The 16749-nt window shown below is 44.8% G+C and overlaps 1 protein-coding gene across 1 annotated transcript; it reads right to left on the reverse strand.

Moving 5' to 3' along the window:
- Positions 1–2072: 2072 nt before the first annotated feature.
- LOC122123499 (plasma alpha-L-fucosidase-like) lies at positions 2073–15216 on the reverse strand. The gene is made up of 7 exons (XM_042697855.1): positions 14957–15216; positions 12144–12331; positions 11005–11344; positions 7716–7926; positions 6472–6662; positions 4520–4628; positions 2073–2431 (listed from the first exon to the last, which is right to left on the reverse strand). Exons 1-7 carry the CDS (start codon positions 15199–15201, stop codon positions 2291–2293), a joined length of 1425 nt encoding a protein of 474 aa, XP_042553789.1. The 5' UTR covers positions 15202–15216; the 3' UTR covers positions 2073–2290.
- Positions 15217–16749: the final 1533 nt, after the last annotated feature.

Here is a 16749-nt window from a genome sequence, read left to right on the forward strand (position 1 = left end):
GAGATAAGTCTCATAGACTTTGCTTCCTAGGCTGGCTTTGAACTGCGATCCTCAAATCTCAGCCTCCTGAATAGCTACGTTTACAACTATGAACCGTCAGCACCTGGCTGAGTACATTTCTTTTTTCAAAAATGTCACCCCTTCCTTTGCTCTGCCCCAGTTCCTGCTCCATCCCTGCCCACAAATTACATAGTACATAGTTCATGTGGGGGTGGGGGGATGGGAATACTAGGGATTGAACTCGGGGCTTTATCATTTGAGCCATGTTTTCTAGTTTTTATTATTTATTGATTTTTTTCAGATAGGGTATCATTTTGCCAGGGACTACTTGACCACTGCTCTTCTCAGCCCACTACCCTCCTACCTACACCTTCTCTGTAGCTAGGATTACAGGTATGTCACCACGCCCAGCTTATCATAATCTTGTGATCAGGTTTCTAGTTCTCCTGCACTAGATGATGGCTTCCAACCACAATCCTCCCTTACCTGCCTTCCAAGTAGCTGAGATTACAGGTATGTTTTGTTCCTCAGTTGATGAGCACCTACGCTGGTTCCACAGTTTGACTGCTGTGATAGTACTGCTATAAGCATGGGTGTGCAGGTATCTACAGCATGCTCATTTATATTCCTTCAGCTATTTGCCCAGGAGTGCTATAACAGAATCATAGGGTAGTTCGGACTTTATAGTGTTTTGAGGGACCTCCATACTGACTTGTATAGTGTCTGCACTACTTCACACTCCTAGCAACAATGTATAAGGCATAAGGTTCCTCCTCCACCCCATCCTTGCCAGTGTCTATAGCTGTTTTCTTTTTGTTGGTGGTGGTAGTCATGGGGCTTGAACTCTGGGCCTGGGCGCTGTCCCTCAGCTCTTCAGCTCAAGGCTAGCACTCTACCATTTGAGCCACAGTGCCACTTCCGGTTTTCTGGTGGTTTACTGGAGATGAGTCTCACAGACTTTCCTGCCCAGGCTGGCTTTGAACTATGAACCTCAGATCTCACTCAGCCTCCTGAATAGCTAGGATGACAGGCGTGAGCCACTGGAGCCTGGCTATTGCTGTTTTCTTGATATTAGCTACTGAGACTGGGGTAAAATGGAATCTCTGTGTCCTTTTGATTTGAGTGTCCCTGGTGGCTATGTTGAACATATTTGCATCTGTTTCTTTTTTTGGGGGGGCGGGGGGAAAGGGGATAGGGGTGGGCAAGTACTGGGACTTGAATTTGGGGCCTAGGTTCTATACCTTAATTTTATCATTCAAGTCTGGCATTGTACCACTTGAACCACAGCTCCACTTGCCGATTTTTTTTTTGTCGGTCACGGGGCTTGAACTCTGGGCCTGGGTGCTGTCCCTCCACTCTTCAGCTCAAGGTGAGCGCTCTACCACTTGAGCCACAGTGCTACTTCCAGTTTTCTGGTGGTTTACTGGAGATACGAGTCTCACTGACATTCTTACCTGGGCTGGCTTTGAACCGTGATCCTCAGATCTTAGCCCCCTGAGTAACCAGGATTACAGGTGTGAGCCACCAGCACCCAGCCCACTTGCTGATTTTTGCTGGTTAATTGGAGATAAAGAGTCTCACCGACTTTCCTGCCTGGGCTGGCCTTGAACCATGATCCTCAGGTCTTGGTTTCCTTAGTAGCTGGGATTACACTGTTGCCCAGCTCATCATCTATTTATTGGCCATTTCTATTTGTTTGGAAAACTTTCATTCATTTGCCCACTCATTAATTAGGTTGTTTGTTCTTTGGCATTTAATATTTGGATCCCTTCTTATATTCTGGAGATTAATCCTTCAGCCAATAAAAAAATAGCCGGCAAAGATTTTTCTCCAATTTCAGACTGTCTATTGATTATTGATTCTGATAAAGGTCTCTCTCATTCTCTTTTTTTTTTTTTTTTTTTTTTTGCTGTGTAGAAGCTTTTTAATTTCACATGATCCCTTCATGCAACCTTAATAACTTCTTTAAAGGTTCTATTTCCAGGTACCCTACATAGGAATAGGAGAGCATTACCAATTCCTAGTTGCTCTAAAACAAAGTTCTACCTCTGACTTACACATAGACACAAATCCAATGTTAAGAGACTTTATGGAAAAATTCAGAGGAAAGCTAAAATGGTTGCCATGTGTGATTTAGTGAAGAACTTAGGGAGAAGGAAAAAAAGGGCTGCACTGCCTAATTATTTGGCTTTTCTTGGTCAGTGGTACATTTGCTTTCTCCATGTGCTATCACAGTAAACACATGGCGTCCTTAGAGCTCAAGTTAACCAGTATGGGCCTCTGGTACATGTTAGGTTACGTTTGTCAGTGCAAGTGCCCAGCCCCATTCACAGGGCATCTCGTCAATGCTCAGCTGCGGCAACTCTACCATAATGCCACTTGGCTTGGCCAAAGTCCAGTTAAGTGGTTGTCCATGGCCCAGTAGATTCACCTGAAATAAAAAACATAAACACAGATGTTTTCTAATGTATCTCTTTGACTCAGATGTTCTATGGGGAAGGAACAACTGGTATTTCTAAATACACACACACATACACACACACACACACAAACACACACACATACACACACACACACACTAGACACAGAATATTCATTTGTTTAACCTTTAGCCATTCACATGCTATTTGAGTAAATGGTATTCACAACCCTATATAAATGCCTCTATCTTACTCCTCTGTTACTCGCAAGAGGGAAATAAAAGTGTGCAGATTGGAGAATATATTGTGAAGGTTGAATGGAGCATTAGAGTAGGGATTGAAAATGACTGAAATAATCTGCCCAGCGTGGGCCTGCCCATTTCTTACATGAAACGTTTGAAGAAAGGCTCCCTTCTCCAGGTCAGCCTCCAATCCTCCCCATGTTTGCCAATAACCTCCCAAGAATACATAATAATGTTAAGTCTAATCAACAATTACTAGAATTGTTTTATGCCCTGTCTCAATTATACTCAGTGAATTCAAGAAAGTAGTTCTCTATAGGTTCTACAGTTACTGTAAGCCATACATTTTTACCTATCAGATGGATCAATTGAAAAAAAAAATGCACTTTGACAGTACTTTTTTTTCCAAAGAGAATCTAGGCAAAAGGTTAATATTATTGTCTATCTTTTCCAGTTGTACTTAGTTTTGGCAGTACTGGGGTTTGAGTTCTGTACCTTGTACTTGCTTATCTGGTGCTCTACCATTTGAGTCAAGGCTCTAGCTCTGTTTTTTGTTGTTTATTTGTGTGAAAGAAGTTCTTTTTTTTTTTTTTTTAAATCAAAGTCAATTGCTTCCTTTCTGTCAACCTTGTGAGAAATGTTTTCCTGAAGAGGTCAAGTGGCTTGGCCCTTGTTACATTTTAGCTACATCCTTCTCCTGCTGCATTTTAATTAAGACGTCCTGTTAGAATCTCCTTGAATTTTAGTTATACCCTGTTAATGAAGCCACATCCTTTTGCAGATTGTGAATTTGTGTTTAGCCAGTGCAAGCAGAGGGCTTGACTAAGAATAAAAAGGGAGTGGCCTGCATGCTGAGTGCTTGCTCGGCAGACTTTTTGGCTGAGGATACACCTTTCTGGACTTTGCCTTGCTAGATCCTTTTTCAGTTGGTGTCCATATTTCTATGGGACATCTCAACATCTCAAGCCATTTCTAACACTTTAGAGATCGAGTGTAGTGAACATTTCTGTCCTGGCTGTCTTTGATCATCCAGATCTCAGCCTCGGTAGATAGAATTATAAGCACGAGCTTTAGCAGCACCTGTTAAAGCTATAGTTCAATGTTAGAGTTGAGCTGTCTTCTTTCTGCCTGATAGGTGTTGGAAATTAATTGCAAGAGGTGGCATAGGAAAACTTCCAAATGAATCAACACATTAACTAATGACTACCACCATCTTGACTGGAACAGCAGGGTCATGCCGTCTTACTTTTCTTCAGATGTGCTCTGGGGAATAATTAGGGGAAACTCCTGAATTCTAGTTTTTTAAAAAAAATTCATGTTGGGTGCATTCAGTGAACTTGAACAGAGAAAAACTATGAAGGACATTATTACATGACATGCTTGGAGATACTGCAGCTTACAAATTGAGGAATTTGTTTTGTTTTAGCAGTGTTAGAGTTCAAGTGCAAGGCCTTGAGATTGCTAGGCAAGTGCTCTACCACTTGAGCCATGCCTCCAGTCCTTTTTATGTTTCCAGGATAGCAGAGTACCTGAAGTCTTGTCTAGGTGACAGACCATACCACTAAAGCCAGGGTTTTTTTTAATAGGTTGAAATGGAGTCTTGTAAACTTTTTGCCTGAGCTGACATTGCATTGTAATCCTCACAATCTCAGCCTCCCAAGTAGGTAGGATTATGAGCTTATAGCCAAAATATGTGGCTCTAAGCTTAATTTTCTTAGGAAAAATTTCAAAGTTTTTGCTAAATATTTATCGATTTTAAGACTCATTTTAAGGTTACTCTAAGAGGAGAAGTTATGTTCTTACCAGAACATTTTAGTCAACAATTTAAAAACTAATAAATGCACATTTCCCTCTTACCTCTGTTGCCCCCACACTAGCTTTGGGTTGGCCAAGGAACAGCTGTCCAGAGGTGGGCCATCTAAGGAAAATGGCATAGACTGACTTTTCCTTAGAGTTAGCTGTGTACCTGGTTAGAATTTAAAATAAAAAGCATTATGACAAGTTACAGCCTATGTTTCTCATCCTTGGGTCGGGCATGGGATTGTTTTACAGAATTATTCTCATATTGCAAATATCTACCCACTTCCTGGTGCTATAAAAAGCACCCCCCCCCCCTTCTACTCCTCCAACATTTAAAAAAAAAATTTGTTGCTGGGTACCAGTGGCTCACACCTTTGATCCTAGTCACTCAGAAGGCTGAGATCTGAAGACCACATTTTGAAGCCAGTTTGGGCAGGAAAGTCCATGAGACTCTTGTCTCCAATTACCCAGAAAATAGACCCAGAAATGCAGACCAAATGTTAAGAGTGCCAGCCTTGAGGGAAAAAAAAGGTAAGACACAGTACCTAGGGCCTCAGTACTAGCAAGCAGAGAAAAAGAAAGAAGGGGGGGAGGAAGGAGGGTGGGAAGGAAGGAGGGCTGGATGGAAGGAAGGAAAGAAAGGAAGGAAGGGATGGAGGGAGAGCGGAAGGAAGGGAAGGGAAGGGAAAGAAGGAACAAAGGAATGAAGGGAGAAAAGAGAAGGGAAAAGATGGGGAGAGGAAAGGAAAGAACCTGTTCCTATGTGACTTTTGGAAAGCAGCTACTAAAACAGGAGGAACTGAAGATGAGGACCAAAAAAGGAGAACTCAAAAAAGGAGAACTCTTGCATGGAATGATTTGGGATCCAGAAAACAGGGTTGGTCTTAAAGCCAAGATGAGCTAATTTACCCTTGTCCAAGAATGCATGTGTTTCTAGACATACCCAGAAGTTCATGGTAAAGTGGAAAAAGTACAGTTGATTATTTATCTGTATGACTGTGTGTATGCTCACACACACAAGAAATAGGGCTTGAATAATTCAGGGCCTTATGCTCTCACTTGGCTTTTCACTCAAGGTGGTGGTCTACCACTTGAGTCACGTCTACATTTCCAGCTTTCTGGGGTTTTTTGCTGGTTAACTGGACATAAGAGTTCCTTGGATTTGTTGCCCAGGCTGGCTTTGAACTATGATTCTCAGATCTCAGCCTCCTGAGTAGCTTGGATGGCAGGTGTGAGCCACTGGCTTGCCCGCTCTTTTTTAAGGAACTACTACAGTGTTTCCCAAATGGCTACACCACTTTACATTCCCACTAACAAGGCACAAGGGTTCTAATCTCTCCAATGTCTCCATTACCATTTATTATTTTTTTTAAGTAGTAGCTTTCTAATGGATGCAAGGTTGTACCTTAGTAGCTTTTATCTGCATTTATTCCAATAATGATTATGGAGTCAAGTTATTTTTTCTGGTACTTGTTAATCATGACACAAATTCTACTAGTACAACTACCGACTAGAGAAGCAAGCCAGATACCCCCAGTGCTTCATACACTACCATTTTCCCACTACCCTCACTGTTTTGGCTGATTTTAACTTATTGTCTCTGGGGGGAGGGGGTTACTTGCTAATTTGGTGGTATGTCTTACCTGAAAGTTTGAATTTACCAAACTGACTAAATTGTAGTCTGTCTTATATTCGCCAATCAATTAACCATTTTTACTTACTAGAACAGCTTACAATTTTATTTTTTTAAAAAGCTCACTGCTCTTAACTGAACTTTGTACTCTGCTATCTCTAGAAATGACTTCAGCAGAAATGGATAGACACTCCGTTTAAAAACATGCCAAGTCTTCTCCTTCCTTCTTCTCTTTGTACCTCACTAAGTTATCACGCGGTTTCTGTATAGTACTCTTCTGATTTCTCCCTTATCTTCCTTTTCTCTTTCTATCTCTGAGAAATTCTAAGTGCCTTGCCCTATCGAATATCACTTTTAGACAACCAGAAAGACTTACCACACCTCTGGGGTAAGAGTGTCGTTCTGAGATCGCCAAGGGCTGGTTTCATAAATGGCTTTCCCATTGACTTTCAGCCAGCTCCCCATTTGCCTCAGTCTCTCCTCAAAAATGACAGAAATGATGCCATCTGATGTGGGGCCAATGTTCATCAGAAGATTTCCTCCACAAGCAACTGTCTCCACTAGTTGCTGAAAAATTAAGAATAAACGCAGTTCTCAGAAAAGAAAAATTCTACTTACATTGCTTTTTTTTTTTCTTGGTGCAAATCCGGGTCTTGGATGCAGGGTCTGTGTACCTTCCCTTACTTCTCTTGCTCAAAGCTAGCACTGTACCACTTGAGTCAAAGCTCCACTTAAGAGTTTTTTTAGTTAGGTTATTGGAGATAAGACTTTGCTGCCCAAGCTAGCTTTGAACTGTGATAGATCTCACCCTCCTAAGTAACTAGGATTAGATAGGAGCCATTAATGCCCAGCTGATCATGCTTTTTTTTTTTTCTTTTGTCAGTCGTGGGGCCCAAACTTTGGACCTGGCAATGTCCCTGAGCTCTTCAGCTCAAGGCTAGCGCTCTACCACTTGAGCCACAGTGCTACTCCAGACTTTTCTGCTTATATGGTGCTGAGAAATCGAACCCGGGGCCTCATGCATATGAGGCAAGCACTCTACCACTGAGCCAACTTGCCAGCCCTGATCATGCATTTTTATATCTACATAGTAACTAGCTAGAAGTAGAGGCATAGATTATACTAATAATCTGTGTTTGCATGCCACCAAAGAACCCAGATTACAAGAAACAGTTCTTGTACAAACTCACATTTAAGAATACTACAAGCGGGGCACTGGTGACTCAGGCTTGTAATCCTACTCAAGATTGAGATCTGAGGTCCAAAGCCAGCTCTTGGAGAAAAGTCTGTAAGACTCTTATCTCCAATTAATTACCCCAAAGCCAGAAGCAGAACAATGGCTCAAGTGGCCGAGCACCAGCCTTGAGTGAAAAAGCTAAGCAATAGAGCCTAGACCCTGAGTTCAAGACACCATACTGGCACCAAAGAAAAAAAAGAGAGAGAGAGAGACTATTTCAATATTCCAGTAGAGGAGCCAGGCACGGTGGTATAGGCCTGTGATCCCAGCATTCTCTGAGGAGGCTGAGGTAGGAGAACCATGAATTTGTGACTAATCTAGGTTATATAGTGAAACCCTATTTTAAAAAAACAAAAAACTAGCTACCAGACACTGTACCGTACCTTCACCAATTCTTCAATCGTTAGATAGTCTCCAATCCAAGCTTCCTTCCTGTAGCCCCAAGACGACTTGTCTATTGTCATGCAGTTTTCCCACTTATGTGGCAAAAGATGTCCTGGGTTATATCGATCGCTGCAGGTGTAGTAACCGCCATGCTTGCACATGCAGCCCGCTCCCCAGCGGTCATTGGTGACCACAGTATCCCGAACTGGGCTGAAAGGAAAAACACTTTAAATTAACAACAATAATAATAATGATAATAATAACAAAGTGGTTTCTAGTACAAAAGGAAATGTCACTTGTAGACAGTTCTATCTGAAAGTCACTCTTAAAAATGTCCATAGCCTATGAGTGGAAAGCCCAGGGTTATGAAGTCCAACAGACTTGGGGTAACTGGGGTCCTTACTCACAGAACAACAGCATGTTCTCTAACTGCTCTCCAAAATGAATTCCCTTAGCATTATTAGAACAAAAGTAACTGAGGAAATACTCAGGCCAGTGCCCCACATAAGGAAGGGTATTATGTGATTATTTGAACCTCCACCTCTGACACTGTGAATGGCAGCCAAAACTGAATTTAAACTCAATTAGTATTCTTACCAAGGATTAGTCTGCGTGTATTTCATATATAATATTAAACCTATTATATAACAATGCATGTGTAATATACATATGTTATAGACACATGTACACACAGCTTTTATATTTGTGATATGTATTATATACCATATATATGTGCAATACATATCACACAGATAGTGTACATATGGCGTGTACATGTACATACTAGGCTTTCTTTTATGATTGTGCCTAATGAAAAAGCTAAATAAAGCAGAGGCATGTGACAGATGCCTATAATACCAGCTACAGAGGAATCATAATAGAAAGATTACAGTCCAAGGCTAGACCCTTTCTGAAAACCTAATGCAAAAAGAGCTGAAGGTGTAGCTCAAATGGTAGAGCATCTGCCTAGCAAAGTATAAGGCCAGAAGTCAAATCCCCAAAAGTATCCTCAAAAGAAAAAAAAAAGAAATTTTTTTAAAACCACCTTAAATTCCCCCATGTACATTCCACAGCTCAGCTGATGTGGAGATGCTCTTAGCAAGTTTTACTTACTTGTCACTGTGTTTAAGTCACTGAGTAGTGACTTAGTGTTTAGTGTTTCCCTACCCTTAGTTTTGTGCAAATATGTCTTCCAAAAAGCAAGGTAAAAATGTGCTCAATCTAAACAATCATGTGAAAGTCAGAGATTTGTTGAGACGTGGCACATCGTGTGCATATGGGAAAAATGAATCCCTTTTCTGCTGTATAGTCCTGAACTCTAGGCATTCCGAGCGTGTGTGGTTTTTCCACAGTGGTAGTCTCCTTGGAACAAGATTCCTGCAGATAGCAAGAGTCTACTATACTGTCTTCAAGTTCATCCTTTACTTTTTCTTAATCCCATTCTCTCCTCTCCTTTTAAAACATATATACTATTTCATACATATATAATTAAAGATAATGGACCTAGATCACATTTCTTACATCACCCTCTCCTTTTCTCCCCTCCCTTTCTCAGTCTCCCCTTCCTTCATCATGTGATATTTGTCTTTCTGAATTTGGTTTCTCTCTCTGAACATGATGATCTCCAGTTCCAACCATTTCCCTGGAACTACACGATTCCATTCTTGGTTATGGCTGAATATGCATTGTGTATATGTTCTACGTTTTCTTTATCCATTCCAATTTCCCCACAATATTTCTTATCATGACTGGTAGTTCACACAGAGGAAACTGGGTTCCACTTACAGTGAACAGTTTTGATTCACCACATTGAAGAAGATGGGTTTTCCCCTTGGAAGAAGGTCTGGAGACACTGCTGCTTTGAATAATTTCAAGAGTTCTTCAGAACATTTTTGTTTGGGCCCTTTGGGAATCCAGGAAGCACATATAAAGGACTGCCTGTTTTCATACAAAGTACGGAGCACCTTCTACTTAAGCAAACTAACGGAGGATCTCCTCAGAGCTCCATGCTCTCTTAGACAACCTTGAAAATGCCAGGAAAGAACAGAAGGTAAGATCTTGATAGTTAAGGAAAAGAGGAGGCAGACTGACATCAACAAGGTGGCCAGGCCTGTTGGAAGGTAAAACAAACAAACAAACAAAAAAACAACAAAAAGAAGGAATCAAAAGAATGGAAGGACACATAGTTAGGAGCAATGATGTCTTGGTCCTAAAAGAACAGAGTAGGAGATAAAAATAGGGACCTATGAAATGAGTACTTTTTCTTTTTAATGGTTCTGAGGTTTGAACTCATGTTCTTAATGCACTTGAGCCACATATACAATCATTTTGCCTTAGTTCTTTTTCTCAAAGAGTCTCTCATTTTTTGTCTGCACTGGCATGGACTATGATCCTATTTATGCTTCTCACATATCTGGGATAAATGGCACATACCATTGTGTCAAGCTTTTTGCTGGTTGAGGTGGTCTTGAAAAATTTTTGATCAGGATAGTCTTGAACAACAGTCCACCTGTCACTGCTTCCCTCATAGCCAAAATGAAAACTTCAAAAGTCTTTGATGCTGCGCACGCACGTGCACACACACCAGTTCTGGGGTATGAACTCAGGTCAGTCTGTCCCTGAGCTCAAGGTTAGTGCTCTACCACTTAAGATACAGCCCCATTTCTAGCTTTTTGGTGGCAAATTCGAGATAAGAATCTCACAGACGAGCCAGGCACCGGTGGCTCATGCCTGTAATCCTATCAACTCAGGAGGCTGAGATCTGAGGATCGTAGTTCAAAGCCAGCCCAGGAAGGAAAGTCCATGAGACTTTTATCTCCAATAAACCACTAGAAAACCAGAAGTGGTGCTGTGGCTCAAGCGATAGAGCGCTTGCCTTGAGCTGAAGAGCCCAGGGACAGCACCCAAGCCCAGAGTTCAAGCCCCAAGACCGGAAAAAAAAAAAAAAAATCTCACAGTTTCCTGGCCAGGCTGGCTTTGAACCACAATCTTCAGATCTTAACCTTCTGAATAACCAGGATTATAGGCATGAGCCACTGGAACCTAGAGATCTTGTGTTGTTGTTTTTTTGTTGGTTTTTTTTTTATCTTAATTTCAAAATAAGGCATGTTTTAAATTTAACTCCTGAAGAGTTTGGAGAAAAAATTGCTATAACTAATAAGCACTGTTTGCAATGATACCCTCCCCCCACCTCAAATTACAAATACATCTAAAAGGAAATACTTTAAGAAACCTGGGAGTTAGAATGCTCCATGTGTCTTAGAAGCATCTGAGGCAGATACAACATACCTGTCATTATACAGCCACGCAAGGAAGCCCGTGCTGTTCCAGTATTGGTCCGTTGCTCCTCCATCTCCATCTGACCACAGAACATCTGGCTGATACCTGTTCACTAGCTCATAGAGCTCAGGCAATGCCTTTGAAAATGGAAACTGTCGCGTAGAGAAGGAAGTGGATTCATCCTGAAGGAAGTACGGATGAAACCACTCAAAAAGCGAATAGTAGAGTCCAAAGCGCAAGTCAGTTCTGTTCCTAATGGCCATCTCAAGTTCTCTGACAATGTCCCTCTTCGGCCCCACATCCACAGCATTCCAGTTCCAGGAATTCTCTGAACCCCAAAGGGTAAAACCTGAGGAAGAAGATTTAAAATCCTTGTAAGGCAATATCAACTTTACTTCGGTAAATGTAACCCACAAATATGTCAGAACAAATCAGATACGATACATAGATAACTGCTTATACAAACAAGTGCTTCATGATGGTTTTTTTCATGGTCTATCTTCTGCTTTTTACTTACCTATGATTTTACTATCTTCAGGTCGTTGTACAAAAAGGTTTCGTTCAACATGTGAGTTTGTGAGTACAACGCGTCTTAATCAATGTCACCCCTTCCATCGTTCTCTCCCCTTCCCATCTATTCTCCCCCCACCCATCTCTCACATTCTGTTCTGATGAGAGAAACAATGTGGGAAAGTTCGGGGCTCCTTGTGAGGACTGGATGGCCCAGTATTCTTCCTTACAGACTTTGAGATCTGTGAGGAAACCCTCGTGTTATATACCTAGCAACTGCTGGCACAGAGGCTAACATGAAACAAGGAATCAACAACAGCAGACCACAGCTCAGAGAGGAACAGCTTCTACCTCTCCCGGCTAATCAAAGGTCACCACCATTGATAATGAAGACGCTGAGTTAGATTCCTGCAAGATTCTTGTCTGCTCCAAGAGCCAGGTACACTGCTTGCTTGAGGACTGTGTTTCCTGACAATGTTTTCATTACAGACAGTAAATCCCTACACCTTGAGAGCTCATTAAGGGGTAGGAGGAGGTGACAGAGAGGACACACACCACAGGACATTATTTCTCACTAATTCTGTACTTTAAATGCACCCACTGTAAAGCTGTAGACTCAGTCGTTGCTCTGAACTTACCTTCATGATGCTTGGAAGTTAAGACAACGTATTTGGCCCCCGAGGCCTGAAGAATTTCTGCCCACTGATTGGCATTAAAAAACTTGGCTGTAAACTGTGGCCCAAAATCTTCATAATTAAAACCAGGGGAGTAATTATCATTCATAAAGTTTACAAACTGTGGTCGTTTTTCCTTTTGCCAGTACCACCTATGGGAGAAGAGGAATGAACACAGGCACCACACGGATGCATCCATTTGAAATGACAACCCCGCCCTCCCCTTCCTCCGGTGTCCCCCTCTTTACCTCCACATCCTGTGACTACAAGCCACGCCACCCTCCTCCTGTCCCATTGGCACCTGTCCCACCATGAAATCTTCTCAGCTCAGAAACAGGAGTTCTAGACAACCCATTCTCATTCCCCAGTCTTTAAAGCACTACATATAACACCTGTGTTGACGTATTAAGTGACTTTGTAACCAGAGGGATGAAGGTTTCTAAAGCCAAGAAGATATGCGTAAAACCTAAACAACGTGATGAGGGAAAGTGGGGGACAGCAGTGCTACAGAAAGGCTGGTAAGAGTGAAATTATGAAGACGCTGTTGTTTTATAGATTGATTCAAATTTAAAACGTACTTGTGACACAGACTCTTTCTGGCCAATACTATATTGAGCCTAAACAGCTTCACTCTGGTAACTTAACAAAAAGAACATCTGAACCAGGCACTGTAGCTCACACTTGTAATCCTAGTTTTATTCAGGAGTTGAGATCTGGAGTATTACAATTTGAAGCCATTCCTGACACACACACACCCAAAAAAAGTCCATGAAAGTCCAAAATAAGCAGCAAAAAGCAGGACTAGAGGCATGACTCAAGTGATAGAACAGCAGCGTGAGCAAGAAAGCCGAGAAAACTCAAGGCCTTAAGTTCAAGCTACAGGGGTAGGGGCAGAATGAAAACTATCTAAAACACGGTAGATCTACCCATCAGGAACTGTCCTCATGACCTAGATGCAAGCCCCTGTCTCTGGCCCACCTCCACTTGGTCCAGCTCCTCTCCCTCTGTAAGAATATTTCCATAGTAAGCTCTACATCTCTCAAATGACCAGGAGCCTATACTGGCTGACAAGACTTCACTCAAGGACATCAGATGCAGTTCCAAAGACATGTTCCAGTCCAAAGTCACCTACCTACGGTACCAGCTTATGTGGCAGCTACAGCATGGGTATGCAACCCAGCCAGGCCTGTGGATGAGGAGGAGAAGGCAATCTGGGAGACCAAGAATGGTCTGCTTCCTGAGACAAAGAGAAGTTGGCTCTCTATTGGAACAAGCTTGAAGGCCATGTGGGCTTATGATGGCTGGCCTCCGTCATATGACTACAAGGGTCAAGTCCACGGAAAATGCCTATGTCATCAATTTCACCAGTGTGCTGACAGATTCCCTCTAAATGTCTAGTTCTGTGAGATCCTGAGCCCCTATTACATCTTTCAGTTGGGTTTTTGGAACCTCAAAATGAAAAGCCAACTGATGAATTGAAGCACTTTTGTTTAATGTGGGAGTTTGGGGTCTGTTTGGTGGGCTCTGTTGGTAGGACTGGACCCAGGATCCCCTCCACACATAAGCCCTACTACTAACTCATACCTCCATCCTGCACTGTATATGGAGATACGTATGTGTGTGTATATATGTATGTAGGCCTGTATGTATGTATTTGAGGCAGGGTCTGCACCAGCTTTTACTTACTTGTTTATGTTTGTTTATTTAAGACAGTCTCACCCAAGTTGGCCTGGAACTAGCTATGAAGACCAAGCTGGCCTTGACCTCCTAATCCTCTGAGTCATCTGAATGCTGGGATTACAGGCATGAACCACCATGCCTGCCTGCCTTTTTTTTTTTTTACCTTTTTTAATTGCACTATAAAGAAATAAACTGTCCAGAGAAACACAGCCAGACACACATACACAGAGATACACATCTACATATATAAATACGTGTAGTAACATGTTTATCTTATTAAGTACCATGGGATCACGTTCAAGGGATCATGTGCAGATGTTGAAACTGATCCTTAAGTAAAACCAAATGCACTTTAACATGCTTTATCTTTCATACAGTGATCTATTAACAACGTAAAGGTTTGTTGTCCTTTTGTTGTTTGTTTGCTTGGGGTACCATTCTTTAAAAAACAACAACAACAACAACAACAAAAGTTCCTACCACAGGGGTCCATGGTTCACACCAGTAAACCGCAGGACGCCGGAGGCTGAGATCCGAGGGTAGGGTTTGAAGCCAGCAGGGGCAGGAAAGTCTCTGAGACTCTGATCTCCATCCAATTAACTAGCAACCGGCTGGAAGCTGACCTGTGTCTCAATTACAGCCTTGTGCTCGAGGACAAGGTCCGGGCCTCAATTCGAGGCCCAGGACCGGCAGGAAGGAAAGCAAGAAGTCCTGGTGCCACACCTGCAACGCTTCGCCCTGAAGAGCCCTTCAGAGGCTCCCGCGGGGCGTTCAGGGGTCAGGAGGTGGAGCAGGTGCAGCAGCACTTGCGGGGTGACACCCCCCGCACCCCCGGCCGGAGCGACCCTCCCGGCGGGAAGCAGCCCACCGTGGCCTCGCGGGGTGGAACCGAGTCCCGACACACCGGGGCGCAGAGCCCGGGCCGCGGCGACTCACGCCCCGGAGCTGCGCGCTCGCGCAGCCGGACGCCAGCGCGCCCCGCCCGCGCCGCGGGGCCGCCAGCGCGGGTGGCGCTGCCCCGGAGCCGCCCCGGAGCCGCCCCGGAGCTGCGCCCGGGCCGAGGAGCTCGAGCCCGAGAGCCGGCCCGGCGCACTCACCAGAACCACTCGCTGCCGAAGGCGGGCACGGAGAACACGCCCCAGTGGATGAAGATCCCGACCTTGGCCTGGTCGAACCAGGCGGGCAGCGGCCGCGCGTCCAGCGACTCCCAAGTGGGGTCGAAGCGCGCGGCGCGGCGGGCCGAGCTCCCGGGCGGCCATAGCAGCAGCGCCAGCGCCAGCGCCAGCGCCAGGGGCGGCCACCGCGGGAACGCGCGGCGCGCGCTCGCCAGCCCCGGGGCCATGGGTCCTCCTCGGCGGGGCCTCCGCCGGTCCCCCGCCGGTCCTCCACCGGGCCTCCGCCGGGCGAGCTAGCCCAGCTGCCGCGCTGCCCGCCCTCCCGCGGCTCCTCCTCTGTCACCTGACCAAGGCCAGCTCGATCAGGTGACCAGATGGCTCTTGATGGGGGCGGGGAGGGCGGCTGTCACTCACTCGCCAGGCAGGGGTGGGAGGGGGGAGGAGGGGGGACAGGGGCAGGCCTCTCTGCCCTCCGCCAAACCCACCCGGAAGTCAGCGGGACCGGCCCCCTTCCCCACCCCCCCACTGTGCAAGCGGAGCACGGCGGGCTCGAACTCCAGCCCAGCACAGAGCTCGGGAAAACCCACCCCGGGCCCGCCCTCCGCCTCTGCCTCTGCCCCAGAGCGAGCTCCGGGGACGGGAGAGAGGACCCGCGTTCAGGAGTCCTAGACTGAGCCCCAATAATGGCTCTCCTCCCCTCCCCTCTCCCCCTTCCCTCCTCTCTCTTCGCCTGAGCCAACTGCAGCCCCAGAATCCTCTAGCCTTTGAAAATCCAGAATGATCTAAACCTGGACCAAACACACGGGCATCTTGTGACGCCCCTTAATCAGAGGTTTGCACCATGGGGCAAAGGACACTTTTCACGAGGTTATTGCCACCGGTCGAAGGTGTTGGCGAAGGCGCAGGCAGGGCTGGGCCCCTGCGCTCTGGTCAGCAGCCTCTTCCCCTGTGAACCCGGGTCCTCCGACACGATTGCACCCTCCACAGCCTTCCTGCGAGCAAGAAGAACGTTTCTTCCATCTCCACGGCTTCCAGCGTCGGTGCCAAGCGGACCGGATCTACACCAATGCCAGTTGAGTCACTTCCTTCGAAAGCAAAGAAAGTACAGCCGTCCACCACAAAAGCACAGCCTTTAGGAAATACTGACAAGATGTTTAAGGACCTGGGTCCCAAGGCGCCCTGCGTGATGATGCACAGAAATCCTCACGCTGCCCGGTCAGTCTCGGAGATAACAGGGGTTGGAAGGAACACCACAAAGGAAATAAAGAAGAGCTTCTACAAAAACAAACCAACCTGCATAGGGTGCCAAGATTGGAAGAATGAAATCAGGGAGGTGGTTTAGAACGTGTCGCACCGGGGAACTCCACAAGCTCTAGGCTTCCCCTGACCTTTTTGGAATATGACATTTTGCAAAGCTCATTTTTGCACTGAAAGCTACTGCTAATCAAATGATAGAAACAGAGCCTATGAAAGCTTACATCCTGCTTTTAAAAGTTTGAGAGAGCCGGGTGCCAGTGGCTCACGCCTGTAATCCTAGCTACTCAGGAGGCTGAGATCTGAGGATCATGGTTCAAAGCCAGCCTGGGCAGGAAACTTCGTGATACTCTTATCTCCAGTAAACCACTAGAAAATCGGACATGGCACTGTGTCTCAAGTGGTAGAGCATTCACCTTGAGTTGAAGAGCGTAGGGACAGCGCCCAAGCCCAGAGTTCAAGCCTCATGACTGACAAAAAAAAAAAAAAAAGTTTGATAGAACCTGGCACTGGTGGCTCAC

The sequence above is a fragment of the Dipodomys spectabilis genome, unplaced genomic scaffold (genome assembly GCF_019054845.1).
Source record: "Dipodomys spectabilis isolate Male_0828 unplaced genomic scaffold, ASM1905484v1 ptg000001l, whole genome shotgun sequence".
Classification (NCBI taxonomy): domain Eukaryota; kingdom Metazoa; phylum Chordata; class Mammalia; order Rodentia; family Heteromyidae; genus Dipodomys; species Dipodomys spectabilis.